The 20,223-nt window shown below is 43.3% G+C and overlaps 1 protein-coding gene across 1 annotated transcript in view; it reads right to left on the reverse strand.

The window, feature by feature from the left end:
• Positions 1-515: 515 nt before the first annotated feature.
• LOC108152649 (eukaryotic translation initiation factor 5B) overlaps positions 516-20,223 on the reverse strand; it is a 35,981-nt gene continuing 16,273 nt past the window's right edge. Inside the window, exons 6-9 of the mRNA XM_017282140.2 lie at positions 19,792-19,987; positions 18,056-18,163; positions 3,753-3,914; positions 516-947 (exon numbers count right to left, since the gene is read on the reverse strand). Of these exons, the coding sequence (XP_017137629.1) occupies positions 840-947; positions 3,753-3,914; positions 18,056-18,163; positions 19,792-19,987 (574 nt within the window). The 3' untranslated portion in view covers positions 516-839. The remainder of the gene's footprint in view (positions 948-3,752; positions 3,915-18,055; positions 18,164-19,791; positions 19,988-20,223) is intronic.

The raw sequence follows: 20,223 nt of genomic DNA on the forward strand, positions 1-20,223 counted from the left end.
ACAGGCGCAGGTTGAACGAACTTTTGGGTCTGACCTAGTTTTTTGGCTGCAGGAGCAGCAGCAGCAGCAGCAGCGGCCCGTTGCCAGGCGGTCGCGACGGACGACAGGCTCCCCATTCATCGGCATCCTTGTCGCGTTCAATGACACAGCTAGCCCCAGAAGCAGCAACAGCAGCAGCACCAGCAGCGTCATCAGTGGAAGGAGGCGGCGGCGGCGGCGGCAGAAACCACTGCGGTGTCGTGGCTATGAATGAAAAAGGGCAGCTACGGCTACGGCTGCTGCTGCTACTGTTACAGTTCTTTGCGCATGCCAAGTGGGTCAATATCCTAAATGGAGGCTAAACCCCGAACCCGGGACCGGACCCCGCCCCACACGTCAAGCGTTCCAAAACGCTGTGACGTCACCAGTGACACAGTTAACATTCAACTTTTTGTTTGTTTGTTGTTGTTTTAGTTTTTCGAGTACAACGTCTTTTTTTTATATGCTTTTATTTCTAGGAGGCTTTAACAAAAAAATCGCTGGCAAAATATGTATTTTTCTGTTGTAAAAAGCGTTTCACAAAAATTTGATTTAAAACCATTAACACAATTTGTAAGCGACGACCACGACGACGACGATGTGGGAGGAGAGACTACTTCTGTAAATTAAATAAAAAAAATGAGGAGGAAAAACTAAGCTTAAAAAAAATCCTCTGCAGGAAACACCGCAAGCGCACAGTCTGTAGATTTGTTGTTATTTTTTTTTTTTTTTTTTTGAATAGTAATAGTATATTGCAATCTTCTCGTGTTGTACGTTATGTTTTGTTGCTAGTAATTTTGGCAAATATTTCATTTACATATTTATAAAATCTCAAAGAGTTTTTTCAGTTCCACCATCAAGGCCCAATCGGCCTTGATCAGGTCGTCGCGGAAGTAATCCTTGCAGGCATCGATGCTCTGGCGGGAGATCTGCAATGAAGAGAGGGGGAAAATCAAATGGAAATCCATACACTAAGTACATTATATATAAATGCATATTAATGGCACACTGCGCTACACATAAATCATTTAATTTCATCATTATAAATTCCGAAAATGAATGTTTAATTGGAACGTGCCAATTGTCATAACTCCCACAGCGAGACAGCGAGACAGCCAAGCCAGACAGCGAGAGAGATCGATCCGTGGAGTGGGGGACTGCCAGGATGCGGCCTGCTCCATCAATCAAGCAACGGGGCGGCACGTGTCGGACGGGGGTCGGGTCTCCCGGGGGCCCTCTCCCCCGACATATGGCGCATAACAATTAAAAATCATTTTTAAACAATATTTTTTTTTTTTGTTTTTCGTTGCTTTTTGTATCCGAATCAGCTTTATTTTTTAATGCCCCAGCAACAACGCTTTATCGAACGCAGCTTTTTTTTAGTGTCGCCATTTTTTATGGCGCTGCTTTTTAATGCGTTTTTTTTTTTCATTTAATGTGTGTTCACGTTTATGGAGGAGACTACGCTACGACTACTCCCCGAGACTTTATGAATAGTTTTTATTTTCGTGCTGATTACAGGCCCTTGATAAAAGGCACTGCTCTGTCTGTGTCTTCTACATTTATTCTTTCCGTTTAATTATTGGTTTTTATTGTCTGTTTTTTTTTTTTTGGCGCATCGCATATTAATTAAGGCCCCAACCGATGACCGATCAATGGTCTTTACTATATGTACATATGTATACATTTATGGCCTAGGGTTTCGCACAAAAGATTTCTCTAAACGATAAGTCTCCCGGGGAAGAGACTCCGTCTGTTCGGCCATTTATGGCTTGTGCATACGAAAGTAGTCTTTTGTTTGCAGATTGAAAGGATATGGCATGCCAGAGGTTGTTAAAAGACAAAAAAGGCTGACTATAAGTAGATATATGTATGTATATTTATGGTAGGTACTCCCAAATTATCCCACTCAATCTATCACTAATTCCACAAACCTGAAATGCAATTTTCTGCAGCTCGATTTGCAATTTGCATTTAATTAACTTTTGCACCACAAAACCCATCAGGTAACACTAATCCATACTAATCCAATTATTCAACCCTAATTGTGTCTATTTTTAGCAGCCCTACACAACGAAAAGGCCTTGTCCAATTTTGGGATTAGAGCCCAACAAGGCTGAAACCATAGTTGACCTCACACTGACTGACATTCTGTGATGGTTCTACTCTGTACTCTATTTTTGGGTCGACAAATGCGTCATCGCCATCTCATTGAGTGGATAAAAAGAGCAAATTAAAGCCCGAAAAAAAGCCATGCACCGAGAACCCGACAGCACACAACTGGGTCGAGAGAGTGAGAGAGTGAGAGAGAGAGAAACTGGGTTAACAGCCATGCCAGCGAGATGTCAATGAACGCGGCCGTCGCCGTTGCCGCCGCCGCCACGGTGTCATTGCAAGTGCATTGCCGTGGAAGGTGAAACGTGACGTCAGTGCATCAGAGACCGGGTCAAAGGGTGGCCACATAAGTGTACATAGATATCATTAGGTCAGCCATGACATAATACCCTTTCATGGCTGGAAGCTCATGGACATGGAGGTCTATAAATAGAGATGGAAAATCGAGGCTCTGCCACCCACCCACTCGATAGATAGATAGGCTTTGATGTGACACTGCCTTCCGCCTGCTCTAGGTTTATTATTCAATTTGGCAGAGGCCTAAAAACATCCACTCAGCAGCAGCAGCCATTAATTGAATCAAAATTAAAGAGAAACTCAATGAACAATTAGGGGAGCAGAGAGAGGTGGTCTCCGCTCTGCACACTGACGTCACTGATAAGGAGCAAGTGGATTGAAAAATTAAGTTTTGCCATCGATTCATTGCCACTGACGTCAGTGGCAGTCGTTGGGACTGCGTAAGTAATTGCTAATCAAATGATTGGAATGAAAGGAAGTTCTCCATAGACCTGGGCACCACTTAAGTCCCAGCCCCAGCCCCTTCCAAACCCCAAGCCCACAGTTAAGTCGTCATCCCGTAGCACCACAACCTGCTATTATCTACCTATACCTTCTCCTCCTCTAGCCAGTGCCACTGCTCTTGGCTGTTGCTGCCACTTAACACAATTTGGCCATGTAATTCGATAAGGCGCCAAAGTTTAAGTGCCCTCCGAAGGTGGGGCTTACTGTCTAGGCGGTGGATATAATGTGCACCTGGCCTGGCCGCTGACAACTTTGGCACTTTCCCGATCTGATTGCCTTTCGTGGGCCAGCGACAGAGTGGGAGAGTTAGAGAGAACTTAAGTGATGGGACGACAAGTGACATAATAATGGGTTTGCTGACGGGAAATAACCCACTCGGTTTAAAGGTTAAACAGTGTTTGCTGATTTGATTTGATTGGTGTATTAGTACAGGAGTTTAAATGGTTTAGCGATTGACAGTGACGTTGGGTATTAGTGGGCTTTCGAAAGGGCGGTTTCTAGTTCCTGCACTCTCATTCTCTACATCTATTCTTGTTCATTCGGGAGTCTAAAGAGACCGCTAATAAGCCCACACGTATCATTCGATACATCGATATTCCTACTATCTTCCACGTGCCATTCTGATTTATCAAGTGATATTATTGTTATTAGGAGGAACTTCCCGACAAATGCACTCCAATCGTATCTCAAGTTCCAAGTAGACTTTTCCGCTCCTGAATGTTCAATCGAAATTAAATTTATTGCTGCGCAGAAGAAGAGATCAGGGATCCTCAAGTGGCCCTCAAGCACTTCAATCCCCTCAGAACCGATCGACTTACCTTGCTCACGAGCATGTCCTCGGCCTCAAAGTGTCGGCCAAACATCTTGGGCGATTCGCCGGGTATGGGCTCGATCTTGATGCAGATCTCTTGACCCTTTCGTGCGGAATCAATGTTCTTGTGATTCGATTCAATGGAAGTCACGATGCCGATGTCCACAAACTGCAAACAAAAGAGAGAAAGAGAAATTGTGAAAGTGTTTCCTTGCTAAATGAAAGAGGGGCGGGTTGGCTAGGGGGCGTTGAAGGTTAAGGCGGTGGCGGGGACTTCCGCATGTCATTCATTGAATCGCTGATAAGTCGCGTTCGCCAGCTCATTTGGTATGCCCTCCCAGCCATAAAATAGCTTCACGTTAAGCATTTGCCAAAAAAAGAAAACAAAAAAAAAAAAGTAGAATAGGGTCTGGGGGATGGGCAACTGGGGAGTGTCTTATCAGCCCACATCTGGCCCAAGTTTCATGTGTGGCCAGGCCGGGCCAGGCCACGCCAGGCAGGCACTTCCTCAATACCACAACAGATAAACAGACCCCATCCCCCTTCCCATCTCCAGTTGTGGGTGGGTGGGATAGTTCTCTGCTCTGGGAAGTCTCTTTTTTCGTGGGGTGGGGTTTAGATAACACCCAAGAGCCGACTCCACTTGTGCACTGGGAGAAAACTATGATGTTTTATATTGTAAGTTCTACATTTCATACGCTCATATTTTGTAGGCTTTTGAGGAAGGCTATTTTCTGCCTAAATACCAAAAATCATTAGGATCGTGAGAACTAAAACTTGAAATTGGTATAGGATCCATAGATTTGCCTCCGAAAGTATTTCTTAAAGGTTTTTCCTAGTTCTTCTACATTTCCCATCTGTTCTTTAATAGTTCTCCACTTTTGGCGTTGGATCGCCTCCCTGTTTTCTCTCTGTGCATTCGGGGGGCTCCTATCTCGATGGCCTAACAAAGTCATTGAACCAAATTGTAACATGTTTGTTGTCGTAACCCGTTTGCACTCAACGGCAACAGCAACAGCAACAGCAACAAGAGCTGCCGCCGCACAGGAAACTGTTGCCAACGCCGCTGCCGCCTGAGCGTTTCCTGTGGGCGCCCCAATGGCGGCCACGTCGCTGTTGCTGTTGCCGCGCGTTCGTATTTCATTCAAACCAAATAAATTATTGAAATTTTGATGCCCTTCAACAGAGAGAGGGTATTATGCATTGCGAGAAGGAAAAGACACTATATATGGATCCATTATCTTTAGAAAAAAAGGCAAGATCCGATCAATATATCGTGAAACTTCTAAAGATAATATCCGCAAACGTTGGAAATTAAAGTCTTAATCAACATCTGATTACTAAATCTTCTAATTTCATAGAAAAAACGACTCGATTAACAAGTTTTTGTAAGAGAAATGGTTATACTTCCAAGAAAACGTTGAATTGCAGATACATTTGAATCTTTTCTATTTTCTTTGTGCTTCTATAGATATTCATATAGAAATCGGTTAAAACAATAGACAATTTTGATATTTTCTATGGTCTTTTGGCAGAAAAACTTTTTTATTTATAAAGTTAATGGAATGAAAGCCTTTCTATAGCCAAATAGCCATAGCAATCGTTGATATTCCAGGGTATCAAAATCTTCGGTTCTTTAAAGCTAGTTTTCCCATCTTAATATTTTTTTTTTAAATTTTTTTTTGGCCTGTTGCTATCGGTGCAAATAGCTACAACACATTTACACACTCACACATACACACTCTCAGAATGGAGAGTGGGGGGAAGGGGGGCCATAGGCATAGGGTGGGGGCGCATTTGTCACCATTTCCTGTCGTTGATTACTCATACGCCCCGTTCGACGACCGTCTTCCTCTTTCGACAACGACTGCCTTCTGCTGCCTGCCGCCTGGTGCCTGCCGCCTCTTCCTCTCTCCTGCTTTCTCCTTCTCCTTTCGAATGTTCTTCGACAAAAATTTTCATTAAATGTGTTAATTTATTTCCATTTCCACACAATTTTTTCTTTCAACATTGCGCCGCTGCCGCTGCTGCTGTGATGTGCTGTGCTGTGAGTAGCTCTGGCAATTTTCGTCTTTTATGAGAGCAACGAAATCATATACGCCAGTGGGGGGCAATATTTATGATATAAATGATAGAACAGGAGGGAGGATGAGCAGGAGAAAGAACGAGGAGTGCCACAGGAGGAGGAGTAGACAGACAGCCGTGGCGGGTGAGGGGAGGGGGGGGGGGGTTAGGGAGATGAGGAGGCTGTAGGACGAGGAGAATACTAAATTTGTTCTATATGATGAGAGGATAAAATTGATGGCTCTGTTGATGCAAGTGGCATAAAAAAAACTATGAATCATTCATTCATACATTCATGAATGAAATAAAACGAATATTTGGCAGACATTCTACTAACCAAACGAGAAGTCAGCAGAGGAGATCCTTTGTGTGGTATGTTTTCATTCAAATAGATACTCGTATTTCAGTGAGAATTTTTAAAGATCTTTAGAACACAAAGATCGCAGAAAACGTGTAGAGATCGGCTGGGAATGTAAAAGATCCTTAGAATAAAGATTTGAACCTTATGCACATGGAAATCTTTTATAGATTTGAAGATCTTCATTGGAACTTAGATATGTGTTCCTTACTACAAGAACTATCAAATATTATAGAGGGTCTTCATTTGTAGAGCTCTAGAATCACACAAAGACCTGTCAGGCCCGCACAAACTCTGCACCAGTGATCACAAATCATTGATAGATCTTCAGTTTAAAGATCATTGGGAATAGAAGGGATTTCAAAGATCAATTGTGCATTAATGTGTAATATATCTGTTTATATCTTTAGATTCTAGTGTTTCATCATCATCAAAAATACAAAGAACTTTTAGAAGAGAACTCACTATATTTTATGATCTGAGATCTATCTCAAAGATCACTTGAAGAATCCCTCTTAGATACATGCGAGTACACATCTGTGGCTATCTACAGCTAAAGATACAATCTCTGTACACCTTTCAGCCCATTTTGTTTAACTTATTTTGCCATTTAATAAATTATCCTCTCTCCATTCTGAGCCCCGTAAAATTCGTTGCAAACAAAAATTCTTTATTGGGGCATCGAAACGAAAAATTCGATGACGATGACGTTGCCGGGGCGGGTCGGGTCGGACGGGTCGGTCGTCTCGTGAGGCCCCCACCACAGACCCAAACAACAAGTTGACTATGAAAACAACATTTTACATTCGGTTTCTTTTTTTTTTTTGTTTTTTTCGTTGATATTTTTTCTGGCCGACAGAGCCGCTGCACAGACGACCGTCTGTTGGTGTCTGTGTATTGGCGTTTATCTAAAAATATGATTTATATTTTTCATGCAGACCGGATGTCGTCTATTTTTGAAAAACAAACCAAAAAAAAAGAGCCATGAATGAACCGAAAACATTAGCAGCGGCAGCAACAAAAACAACTAAAACCGAATTGGAAAAATGTTCAAAAAAAAAAAAGTGATTGGGGTGCTTGTGAAATGTTAGATAGAGCCAAACAATACGAGTAGAAATATGTAGATTGTGTGATATTTTATTTGGAAAGTAAACATCGTTTTGGTGACACAATTCATTCGCAGGAAATACTAAATTAAATGAGATAATTAACCCAGAAATACAAGCTTTATGTGCATACGGAATCCCTGAAAGAGTACAGCGTTTGACAACGTCATCAGTAAAAGCTGCTGGACAATGCCAGCCTTCTGCTCCATTGTGGGCTCCTTCAAAAAACAGTAGCCTCTCTATCAACATCAACAACAACATCAATTTCTTTCAATCTTTTGGGCTTCCAGTCTTTGGGTTCTTGACGGGTTTTAGAGGCATGCTGTTGCAGGCAAACATGCCTACGTCATGGTTTTCAAGAGAGAGAGCCAGCGGAAAGAACTTGTCGCTGATTCGAGTGTTTAGCCACCAAGTGAGAGGGGGAGGGAGGTATGAGGGAGCCCCCACATTTGAGGAACATCATCATTATGAACATGATCACGATCAGAGCCCAGAGCAGCAGAGCGGCAGATAACCCCACTCATCGTTAGAGAGCCACAGAGGCTGCTGCTGCTGCCCACAAACATTAAAGAGGAGGAAACGACAGACGGATGGGGGTTAGGGTTTGGAGAAGAAGAGTGGGAGAGAGAGAGTCAAGAGATTGTGAATGATGATACTCTGGGCTAGTGTTGGAAAAAGCGTATCTTGATGCTGCAAGTGATCTTTCCAACACTTGGGCTATCTGGAAGTTAAAGAAGATCTATCTTAGTGTTAAGAAATTGTCTTTTCAGCATTGCTCAATTATTTTCTATGCTAATAGTGTTGGAAAGCGTCATGACTAAGGTTACAGGGTGTCTTTATTGCAATACACCTTCATTACTTATTTTGTATCCTGAAGAAACAACACAAAAAACCCACATTTTGGTTTGAAATATACAGAATAAAGTGAGACAATGTTGTACATTTATTCAAGTTGCCAACAGTGTTGCAAAGGGTTTAAAAACTTTAAAATACATGAAAAAAACAAATTTGAATGTACAGAGATTATTCTCTCAGTATTTGTTATATTTTGTATGCATTTCACCCATCCCTAACTGCTTTCAGCACCTCCAGCGACCTGCACAAAACTCCAGCTTATTTCAAGTCATGCAACGCCCAACAGAAACCGCAACACAGCATCCACTGGCGAGGCTTTCAACAGCAATAACAATGCCAACAACACCTATCAAATGAGCCAAGTCAAGTCAAGAGCGAAGCCAAAGCAAGACAGACACTCATTTCCCCTAGCCATCATCATCGCAGCATCAGAAGGCATCAGGCATCAGGCAACGGCCAACCGACAACCGCCAACCGCCAACCGCCAACAGAGGCATGAGGCCATGTGTCTAGTCATGCTCATTAGCATCTCAAGCGGTGAATGCAGCAGTGACGCCCACAACGCCCACAATCGACACTCGTAGGAGGCGAAGAGACCAAGAGACCAAGATGAGATGAAGACTGGAAATCCCAAAAAGAAAATCTTTCACTCACAGGAAGTTTGTGGGCAAACATCATCATCGTCATCATGAACATCAAAATTCAAGTAAACCAAAACTCAAATGTGGGTGTCGGTTTTTGTTTGTTGTCTGTTGCCAGCCAAGGTGTTAAAGACCTACTCCAGACATAGGGAAATCTTTCCATTCGATTAGGAAAATGATTATTCGAGGGAGTACACTCGAGAAGTGTCGAATATTAAAATTCATTGATTATTGTTTGAGTTTTCTTATCGGACATCGGAAATACTTGATCGATACCTCGTCGCACAGCTGTGCTTTGTTTATTAATCAGTAATACTCGTATCAATAATGCGAATAATGAGAACGAGGGGGGAACACATTGAAGGCCCACTGATACAAATTAATCCAAGTGCAAAACAATCAATTATGCCGCCGACCAGCCCAGCCCAGCCCAGCCCTGAATGAATGTGAAATGAATGAAACACACACACACACACGCACACGCACACATGCGAGAGACCGATCAGAGTCATCGATAAGAGGGCAAAAACAATCGCTCGCCAATGCGATAACAAGACCCCGAATGGGCCAAACGAAGGCCACACTAAAATGCAATCGAGAGCGCTCTGTGGACTCTGCTCGAGCGGAAGTGAATGCGCACCGAAAGTCACAAGAGTGAGTGTATGAATGACAGGGTGAGCGGTGAGTGGTGAGTGGTGAGTGGTGAGTGTATGTGTGAATGAGTAGTGGGCTGGCTAGAGTTATCATCTGAATGCGTATCAAGTTCAATGCCTGTCTTTAATGGCTGGTATTAATATGTATTTTCTTATTTTTGTTGCCTTGTCGGCTCTCTGGCTCTCTGCTCACAAAAGTTCTTGTCACGCCTCTTGTCAGGTAAGAGGCAATAAAATCGCATTCAACGATTGTTCGAGTGGAGCGGTTTTTCCCACTACCCAATAAAAAGAACATCTATACAAAAACAAAACATACATAGATTCGAACAGGAAGAGGTTTATCTAAAGTGGGAGGCAATTTAATTGAAAACAGGTGTTCGAAATGGCAAGATTTTTGGGGAATAGTGTTTTTCGGGAGATCGTTTTCTGTTTCCCCCGTGTCATGCGGCAGTGCCCTTCGGTCGGTTGCATTTGCAGTGCAGAAAGATGGTTTTCTCGTCTATAACTTATAAGAAAAGGTTTCTTTTTACCAGTAACAGCTGTAGGTATATGTTTTTCCTACCTATTACTTTACCAACCACTTAATCTCTTCAGCATTTAGCTGACTTAGACCCCAAGACATGGCACTCAAACAACCTCAAATGAATCTCAACAGACAATTGGACTCTCAACCGTTTTTCGTGCCGTTCCATTTAGTTGTAGAATTTTCGCGTAGGTGTTCCATATCGTAGTCGCAGCGGTGGAGAAAAATTGTATGGCTCAGACCAGGGCTCCCCACGATTAAACAAGCGTCAATTAAGTATTATTTATTTTTGGGGTGCGCGTGTAAATGGGAGAAAACACCAGCCAGAAGAAGAAGAATGATTGCCAGAAGGCAGAAGGCAGCGGAGGGGAAATAAGAACATTTTTAATGCCATTTGAACCCCCCCCCTGTCGGGTTTTTGTGTGCAAATTCAGCATTTCCGGCCCAAGAAAAACTGAACTGAACTGAAATGTGACGAAGGCGACCAACTGACCGACCAAGCAAAATAAAACCCACAACGACGACGTCAATTTCCAAGATACAAAAACAAAAGGCAAATGGCAAAATAAACACAAAAAAAAAAAAAAAAATCCAAAGACAAGGCAAGATAGAAAGGTTGAGTTTGAGTTGAGCCGCAACTTTAGATACACTTATAGAACTGTTTGTTTTGCTATAATGAAGTTCTTGGAACAGAAGTTGAGTCGTTGGATGTATTCAAATATATGTAGAAATATTTTAAACTAAAATTTGCAAAGTTTGTGCTTCGATTGTTTGAAAATCAATGAGTTTATCTCCCAAATTTTCCATAAAATATATATGCTATAGTCTTCCGACTATCTTCCGTAAGATATGTGGAAACATATCAAATACCAGAAGATTTCCTTTGATTATCTTTAGAAATGAATTCATTTTTCTCACAGAAACCTGAAGTAAGACCAATTTTACTTTAAAAACTATATGATACAGATCTTTTGAAGTCCGTTTCGGGCTGCTTTCAACCAAATACAAGATTTGTGAATGATTCTTTATCTACCAAAAGTTTATCTGAATGGAAACCGAATCTTCTGGGAAACCTCTTAACTTTCTACCTTTCAAAATGCACCTCAAAGTCCACAATACCCACTTTAAAGAGTATATCAAAAAGCCAAAGACACAGAGAGACCAACAAAGAGAGCGGGGGGGGGGAAAAAAAAAACAGTCGTCGAGTAATTTGCTAATTACGCTAATTTCTTTTGTTGTTGCTGCTGCTTTTATTGCAATTGCCATTTGTAATCGCAGAGCCATTGTTGCTGTTGCTGTTTCTGGTGGTGCCTGGCCGCTGCGCTGTTTATTTTCATAGTAAAATAAATATATAAAGCACTCATAGATACGGATACACAGAGAGTAACAGATACAGATACAAATATAGAGTAACAGATACAGCTACATCTACAGCGGGAAGGCAGCAAGACGCGGCACGCAAAAAGAAAAAAGAAGAAATATTAGCGCGTATCTAAGCGGATTTTATTATCTTATCGTTTGCCTGAATGACTCTCTCCATATGTGTGCGTGTTTAGGTTTGTATCTATAGAGGACAGAGTAACTATAGGGTATTTTTATGACTGTGCAAACCCCATAGACAACGACAGCGCCAGCGACGACGACGACAACGACGACGACGACGACCACGACCACGACGAAACACGACGCTCTGGACGTGTACGGTACAACAGGAAATAAGCATTTTTATGAATGAAACGAAAGCTAGGCGCACAGACACACGGATACACCTCTATGCGGATAGACAGATACTTTTCCATGTGTGGGACACGTAGATACATGGCCAGGCACTTACAGTTATGTGGAAAAACGTTCAGAATGGGATGGATTTCACCCTGGAAATCGTTGCTTAAAACAGGGCTTAAAGAGTGTTAACAAAAACACAGATTGGTTGAGTTTTGAGAGATGAATGTACACAGATTTTAATGGGATAACAAAACCAATCAAATACAGTCTAAAAATATAATTATAATTCATCTGCAGCTTTCCTCTCTCTCTCCCTCTTTTTGAAAATGTATCTATAGAAAAGTTATATTTGTGTTTCTACTTTTTCATTCATTAATCGCCTTTTTGTATCTCATTTTTGTGTCTCTGGGTTTTTTGTTATGGTCTGTTTGCTCTATTTTATATTAAAAGCTCTTAATTGTATCTGTATCTGATAGAAACGCACACAGACACAATATGCCCATTGAGATACAGTGGAGATGCGATAGAGATACCCCATTTGCCATGGCAGAGTGCGCCCACATGTTCTGTTTCTATTGTGAAATGCTCTCCTCCGTTGCCTGCTTATCATAATAAGATACAAATGTATCTCGTAGATGAATATGCCGGTTCTGCTGCTGCTTTTGCTGTATCTGTGTTCTGTTCATTCATAAAAAAATCCCATTTCATTCATAAGTAGAATTTCCTGCACGTACAAAGCGCAGAGCACCACCTGCCTTATCGGGTTTTAGGGGTTGTTGCATACCACTTCCCCCTGCCCCCGACCCATGGCCCTGCTCCTGCCATTTCCTCGACTTCCTGCACTTCCGGATGCACTCTTTAAGGATACAGCGTGCCCCTCCCCGCTGCAGCACACTTCTGCCAGGAGTACTCCACGCTCTCTCGCCATCTCCAGCTCCAGCTGCTTCCCCCGCCCCTTTTTTCCATTCATTCTCTACGTGCGGAAGCATTCACTTCCGCTCTGCTTCCGTTCTGCTGTCGCTGCGGGGCACTGCCAGACCAGCTGCTGCTCAATCCGCTTCCGCAGGCGGTGCTCTGCTCTGCTGTTCTGTGCCTCTCTTTCAGCTGCAACTTCTTTTGTAATTTAATTACTTGTTCCGGTTCTTAGCGCTGTTTCTATCGCTCCATCATCTACATCATCCGCATCATCATTATTGCCGCTTGCCGCTTGCCCCTTGTTGTGGCATTGTTTAAAGTGTTCCTTTGTGGCACACGTACAGCCGTAAAACGGATTTCAATTCATGTCACAGAAAAGATGACGCAGTTGTCGATCCAAAACGTGGTAGGAGGCATACACATGAGAAAGTGTCAAGTGAAGTAGAGACCGAGAGATGTTCTCTGTAGGAAGGAGATCTATGAAGAGGTACATAGACAGATACTCTGTGGAGAGATAATGGTATGGAAGGGGATCTCTGAAGAGATAAATAGATACTCTTTTGAGAGTCTATGGGCTGGAAATATGAAGGAGATCCATCCATCTAGAGATACATAGAGAAGAATAAATTCACTACCTACGGGTACCCAGATATCGCGTATTGTGGCTCGAAAAAAACGTTCGAAAAGTGTAAAGCGGATAAAGAGATTATATATCACCAATTATTTGATAATTTTGAGCAGAAGTTCTTCTGTAATACAGGGCTTGCTTTGAGACCAATCGGGGATTAGCTTTAAGATATATTTTATCGAAAAATAACGAGGATGAATATAGAAGTTTAGGATTATATTTTAGTAAAAGAAAGGCCAAGCACAGATCGCTTATACAGTTTAAAGCATAATATCTAAAGATTATGTTCGAATAATGTCTACTAGAAGCCCATTCACAGATACAATTAAATTTCTTTCCTTTTCCCCGCCATAGACAATGCCTAAGCCCCCGTTAAGACGTTGATCACAACGTCACTCGAGAGAATCATTCAAAATAGGCACCGGGCATACCCATTCCCATTCCCAGTCCCATTTCGAGGCGACAACGGAAGTCATAAGCCATGAAGAGGCTTAACAATTGGAGGCAACACCCAAAGAAAATAATACTTAAATCTTATACATAAATGCCATGGCACACACACACATCCCAGAGATATAATGAAGAGGCATACATATATGATGAGAGTTGGGAGAAGGAGAGAAGAGAGCGAATCCCTTACCTACTTAAGTCTCCCAACAGCAGCAGCAGCAGCAGCCCATAAATTAGCCCAAGATCAACATGCAGTCCCCGATCGAAGGCAAACGGCTACCTCTTTATACATATATATATATATATATATAAATATACATATATTGGTAGTCGTGTAGTATATTCAAGTAAATCGAAAACCCCAGAGGCATTTAATTAACAAAAAACCAGCAGCAACATCAGCAGCAACACTGAATGAGCTTTCATTTCCGCTACAGCAAACACTTGAGGCATGAATGAAAATATTAAAAGATATCGATCGCCTGTGCCTCTTCACTCTCTCTCCCTCCTCTCTCTGTCTCTGTCTCCCTGTATCTTGCCAGCAGATTTCTGGTTTGTGTCTTGCGGTTTTGGGGGGGGGGGGGGGGGGGGGGGGGGGGGGGGGGGGGGGGGGGGGGGGGGGGGGGGGGGCAAGCAGGCCAGGCCTGCTGCAAGTAATATCTATATACAACATATGCAAGACGATCTGCAAGTGATCTGCCAACCAATTCGCCAGGCCACAGACTCGGTTTTAAAGACCGTCTTTAGCCATAGATCCCCCTATATACCCCTCCCCTGTAGCTGCGCCTCTCCGCGTCTGTAGGAGTATCTTTCTGTGGAGTAGATATAAATTGCCCTCGTAGACACATCGTCCATATGTTAAGTGACTGACTGACTGACAGACGGACAGACGGACGGACGGACGGATCTGGACGGATTTGGATTTGGCGCTGGGTAACGCCTCCAACTTCCGTTTGCTGTTTTGCTGTTTTTAAGTGCACAGGCCCCTCAGAAACCGGGGAAAAAAAAAGCAAAAACCAACGAAAAATAAATGTATTCCGCCTGATGTCAGTGGGAGATTTGAATGGAGGATCGCTTCGGATCGGATCAGTTCGGATCGTATCGTATCCCATGCGAATGCGAATGAATGCGAAGAGTGCGAGAGTGGGGCGTGTGCTCTTGTGGCTTAGATTGTGCCTCGATAAAGTGAAACTCTTTGATGTAGTACGAGCCCCTCCTTCTGAGGCGGATCTGATGAGAGTGTGGGATAAAAAAAACAGAGAACAGAAGATCGCTGCTTAATTAGCTGCAATGACCCCCAAGGCTATGGCCATATGGCTAAAGGTAGTAGGATGATCCCAACAATTCCCTGGCAAGAGCGAAATTTAATTGAAATTTTGTTTGGGATTAAAGAGGAAGTGATCTGAGACCCAAAGATCAATCTTTTGCGGGAGACAGACACCAGATTGAAGACAACTGTTGAAGGCTCTAAATATTTTGAAGGCTTGAGAAGTGATCTAGGGACTGATCTTGGTATAAAACCTGAGATCTTTGGAAATATCTTCTGGTAGATGACAGTCCATTGTTAGAGATGGAGAATCGGGAATCAAAAGATGAGTAAAAGATCTACAAGATAGAAAATCTCGATCTGATTATCTAAAGAAATTGAGCCTCTGATATCTCGCGCGGAATGCACTTGCGCCCCTCGGTCGGAGGTGAAGTTTGAGCTGCTGATATCTGCAAAAGAACTTCCGTGACGAAGTGCCCTCTGGATCAATCACCTTAGCTCACCTCAATCACCCCTGCCAATCAATGAACCCGTGTGGCTAGCCGTCCGTCCATTCAACCCTCAACCTGTGATTAACCCCCATAAAATGCACTCAGACTCTCGTATCTGGTTACCAAATTGTGACACTTTCAGTGCCCCCAGGGGAGGCTCAGGCTCAGGGAGGTTAAGGGTTGCTGCGGCTAGTGGACGACTCCACCTGTTTGAACCTCTTTTTGTCGTGAAAGTGTAATGACAAACCCCAAAACGGGAAGTGGAAGTGGTTTGATGGCTGTCGTTGTCGTTGTCCAAAAATGCGTGTGAGAACGGATGTTTCGGGCCCCGGACACACAGCAAAACAATTACACGCGAGACGCAGAGAAACAAAAGACAGAGACCCAAGTGATCAGATCAGCATAGGGGAAGGAGCAGCAGCCGCATTGGCCCTGCTATTACAGATTTAATTATATAATTAATAAATGTAATCAACGGGCCCGGCCAGGCAAGGGCCGGGAGAGACCGGAGACCAGAGACCAGAGACCAGAGACCGACCATCTGGCAGGCAGGGTCTTCTGTGGCACGCATGCGCAGCCGCCGCAACAGCAACAGCAGCCGTTGCCATCAAAAGATACGAAAGGAAGTTGTCGCTGAGACAGAGCGACAGAGAGAAAGAGAGAGAGAGAGAGATGGGGGTCCCAGTACCAGTCCCATCCACATCCCGGGGACCATCCTCTTGGACGATTCGACGAGCTCCCCCTGAAAGTCAACGGAAATGGCAAAAGGCAAAGGCAAAGGCAACAAAAAAAAAAAAGCCAAGCAGGAGGCATTGGGCATGAGGCATGTGGCAGGGGCACAAAAGCGACAAAGCCCAGCATTCTTTGGGGCAGAAAATAACGTGCAGATCTAAAGTAGAATTGGATCAAGGCGGCAGCCAGGGCACCAGGCGACCAGGGAGGCAGCAGAACACACTTGATTTTTGGTGACTTCTAAAATACCCTAAAGAAATGCAATGAAAGATGGATTGGAGTACCCTTTTGGAAGGGCCAGTTATTACAGCCTCTAAATGTTTGCGATCGATGCGGTTACTCGTGTTGGGCGTCATGCGGCTGTGCCCCTCGGCCGGTCTGCATCATAAAATGCTTCAGCTAGATGTTCGACTCTCTTTTTCCTATAGAAATATCATGTTTGGATCTTTTGTGTTCTCAAAGATACTTTGAAAGCTGCACAGATTAAAATCAAATTTCATTTAAAACAAAGACTCTCGCAAAATCTATGGTCTATCCAAGTATTTCCGACTCTTTCTTGCCAATAGTAATCTTATGTTTTTCCAAGGAAAGTTTTGACTTTTGAAGAACCAGAAAAAAATAGATTAAAGTACTATAAAATCGTCAATGGGTATTTCATTGGTACTCATAATAATTCCTAGAGATATATTTTCAACAAAAATAGATTAGATACATGTATGGAGAATCCCATTTATACCAAACTTTTCCCAAACAAAAACTTGAAAAACCACAAAGAAAAAATCCCAAAGCAAATATCATCATAAAATATATAATCGTCTAGGAAAAACCTATGCCCACAAAAGATAGGGCAATCTACTAACAAAAAAAAAAGAACAAAATCTGTTTTAAAACTTTGCAGAAAAAGTAAGAAGCGCAACAACAACAGCAGCAAAAAAAAGAAAGAAGGAAAGAAAGATAGAGGTAGAGGTAGAGGTAGAGAGGTGGAGAGAAGAAGGAGTAAAGGAGAACGTTAAAAAGAATGACGATGAATGACGGGAAGCGCACAGCTTAGCAGAGCTCTTCTCTGCTCTGCTCTCTGTGGATAATTGAGGATGTTATAATTGCCAATGAATGCCATGCCATGCCATGCCATGCGATGCGATGCGATGCCTGCCAGCCGGCTGGCTCCACCACTCGATCCTACTCCTCCTCCGAGTCTCCTTCTCCTTCTGGTGCTTTCAAGTCGAAAGTCAAGCACAGGAGAGAAGAAACCCTTTAGCTTCGCAGATCGAAGCGGCAAAAGAAGTAGCCATCATCGATGGTTTGTTGTTGTCTTTCGAGAGGAAACAGTTGTCGTTGACGGGAAACAGGACATGTCAGCGCATAAATTGAAATGAGTGTCGTCTTCGTTGTCCATCCCCCCCCCCACCACCATCCCCGGGACAATAATTGGAGCTTCAAGACGTTTTGCTTTAATTATGAAAGAATTTCAAAACGAATGAATTTTGCGTCGCAATTTCGTATCGGCGATGAGCTAATAATTATGTGCCACACAACAATTGCATCACGGAACACCACGGATCGGATCGGTCGGGTCGGAGACACAACAACACCTGTGTCAACAATGAAAGGCTTGCCACGCAAAAGGTAGCAAAGCCAAACAAACAGCCGTACGGCGGACGACGGACGACGGACGACGGACGAGTGGTACGAGTACTTGACACGATTTTCAGAGGCCTCTCCGGACCCACACACACACAAAGGACTTTCATTGTGCGCTGATGGCGCGAGAGATCTACATTGATGATCTCCAATCTCCCAATCCCAATCCCAGTTCCAATCACAATGGAACCTTTTGTGTGCTGTGCCAATATAGTTATAGATTGTGCGCTAGACATGCGCTAGGGACTATCAGTCACTTACCTCCTTGCTGGGCACACAAATCGGTGTTCCCACTTTGACAATGCCATTCTCCACCATAACGCCCATCACAATGGGATCCCGGCTGTTGAATATGAATTGTGGCAGTATCTAAAAGATGCGAACAGAGAGAGAGAGAATTAGATCAATGACTGAAAGATACCGGATCATTTCTTAGGCCTAGGCACAACTAATAAGCGGCTACGATCTATAACGATGGGCGGCCGGCTCTTAACTACTTTTTAAATAATGTCTAATAATTATGGTGGCTAAGGCGATGCGATGGCCAGCACTGGCTCTGTCGATAGGATAGCATAACAATTTGATGCCATTCTTCAGAAGATCTATCAGATCTAAGAGCACCCTACAGTTTGTATGGTTTGTTTATTTTTCGGTAAAGTTCTTTATTATGGGAAAACTTTCAGCGATTTTTTCAGGAAGAACTAAGAAAACTACTATTTTTAATGGATTAAGGAATACAAATTAGGGCTTCAAAAGTTCTACGAAGATCCTGCAGCTACTTTTTGTGCGAAAACTTCTTAGCGATCAAAGAAAATCATGAGAGGTGCGTGTGAGAAGTGCGTAAGGCATTTGTGAGATCGAATCTTTTGGGCATCTTTTTCTAAAGTATCTCGTTTTATGGATTGTTTTTCTGAAGCATCTCTAGGGAAATCATTTGGGAATACTTTTAGCCTACGACTCTTTCTTCAAAGAATCTTCAAGTTTCCTTTTCTAGTTGAGACTCATTTTTGTAGCGCTTTGTAGCTTCGTTGTGGCTGAACCCAGAGGAAAACCAGCGTACAAGAAAACCGCCGAAGAACAACTTAATTTCCGTTGCGTCAACTGTTGGGAGAAGAAGGCCTCAAATGGGATGCCGCCTGCAGCAGCAGTAGAAACAGCAGCGCTACAGCCGACATAGAAAATGGTATCGAAACAGAGCCACAGTGGACTAGAAAAAGTGGCCCAAAGAACACGTTTTCTCTCCAGCAATCAGACAGACGAACAGACGGACAGACAGACCCATTCCACCATGCACTGACTGGTGGCTGGCCAGCTCCTTAAGACTGAAGGCGAGTTAATAACTCAAACTAAAACAACGTCATTGTTATTACAAAAACAAGAAGAAGTCTCTGGGTCTCTGGGAGACGATGCCTCGGCTTGTCTAGAGGCTGGGTGCATAGGCTCCTCCTATATCTACCATCGTTCTAGTGGGATATTGTGGGGGAACAGCTGTGTGTTCGCTCTGTGTCCAATTACCAGCACAGTGGGAGCCAGAGCCCCATCTGGATGTGTGTCTGCGTGTGTGTGTGTGTGTGTGTGTGGGGATCTTGCATACGACCATAATCTAATGATTGCCTATAAATCAAATACGCTGTTAAAAAGCATTATTTGAGCAGGAAGTGTGGACGTGAGAGATGCAGGCGTCTGACTCTGGGCTCTGGGCTCTGGGCTCTGGGCACTGGTTGTGGATCGACTAAGGCTTTAATCGCTTGTTGAGTGGTTCGCTTCTCTCTTGGCTGTGTTCTCATTCTGTTGGCCTGAAGCATCATTAGGTCACAGCTGGAGATACCCCAAGTCCAAGTCGCTTCGATTGCATTTTACACCTGTGCGCGGTGTGCGCGAGGTGCGGATGGGGGCAGGGCCAAAGGGGGGAAAAGCCCACATTAAAATAATAATACCCATAATGACATCGGGAGTAGTACCTTCCTCTGGAGATCTCTCTCGATCGGTCCACTTACCCTTAGCTTGCATGGGAAGACGGCAATGGAACGAAACTCCTCGCGTTTCTTTTTCTTCAGTTTATCACGGTAGGCGGTGAATTTATCGAACAGATGATAGATAATGTCCGCTTGGAATATTTTCACGCCCAGCGATTCGGCCATTTCATGGGCTTCGCGTTCAACTTTCACATCGAATGCCAAAATTGTTGCATATCTAAGGGCGTTACCGAAAAGCAAGAAGAGAACAAGAAACAAAAAAACGTCATTTAAAACAATTAAAATTGTAATAATAATAAGTATAAGTATGAGTATAATGATAATGGGAAGGCAGTTTCCTGTCTCTCTGGAGTCCCTGGAGTCTGGCCTAATGATCCCCACCAGGAAGCGTTAATAATTGAAATCACAACAACGTCTTGTCCAAGAGAAGCGCGAAAGATACTCTCGTGTGTT

Source organism: Drosophila miranda, chromosome XR, assembly GCF_003369915.1.
Source record: "Drosophila miranda strain MSH22 chromosome XR, D.miranda_PacBio2.1, whole genome shotgun sequence".
Taxonomy (NCBI): Eukaryota; Metazoa; Arthropoda; class Insecta; order Diptera; family Drosophilidae; genus Drosophila; species Drosophila miranda.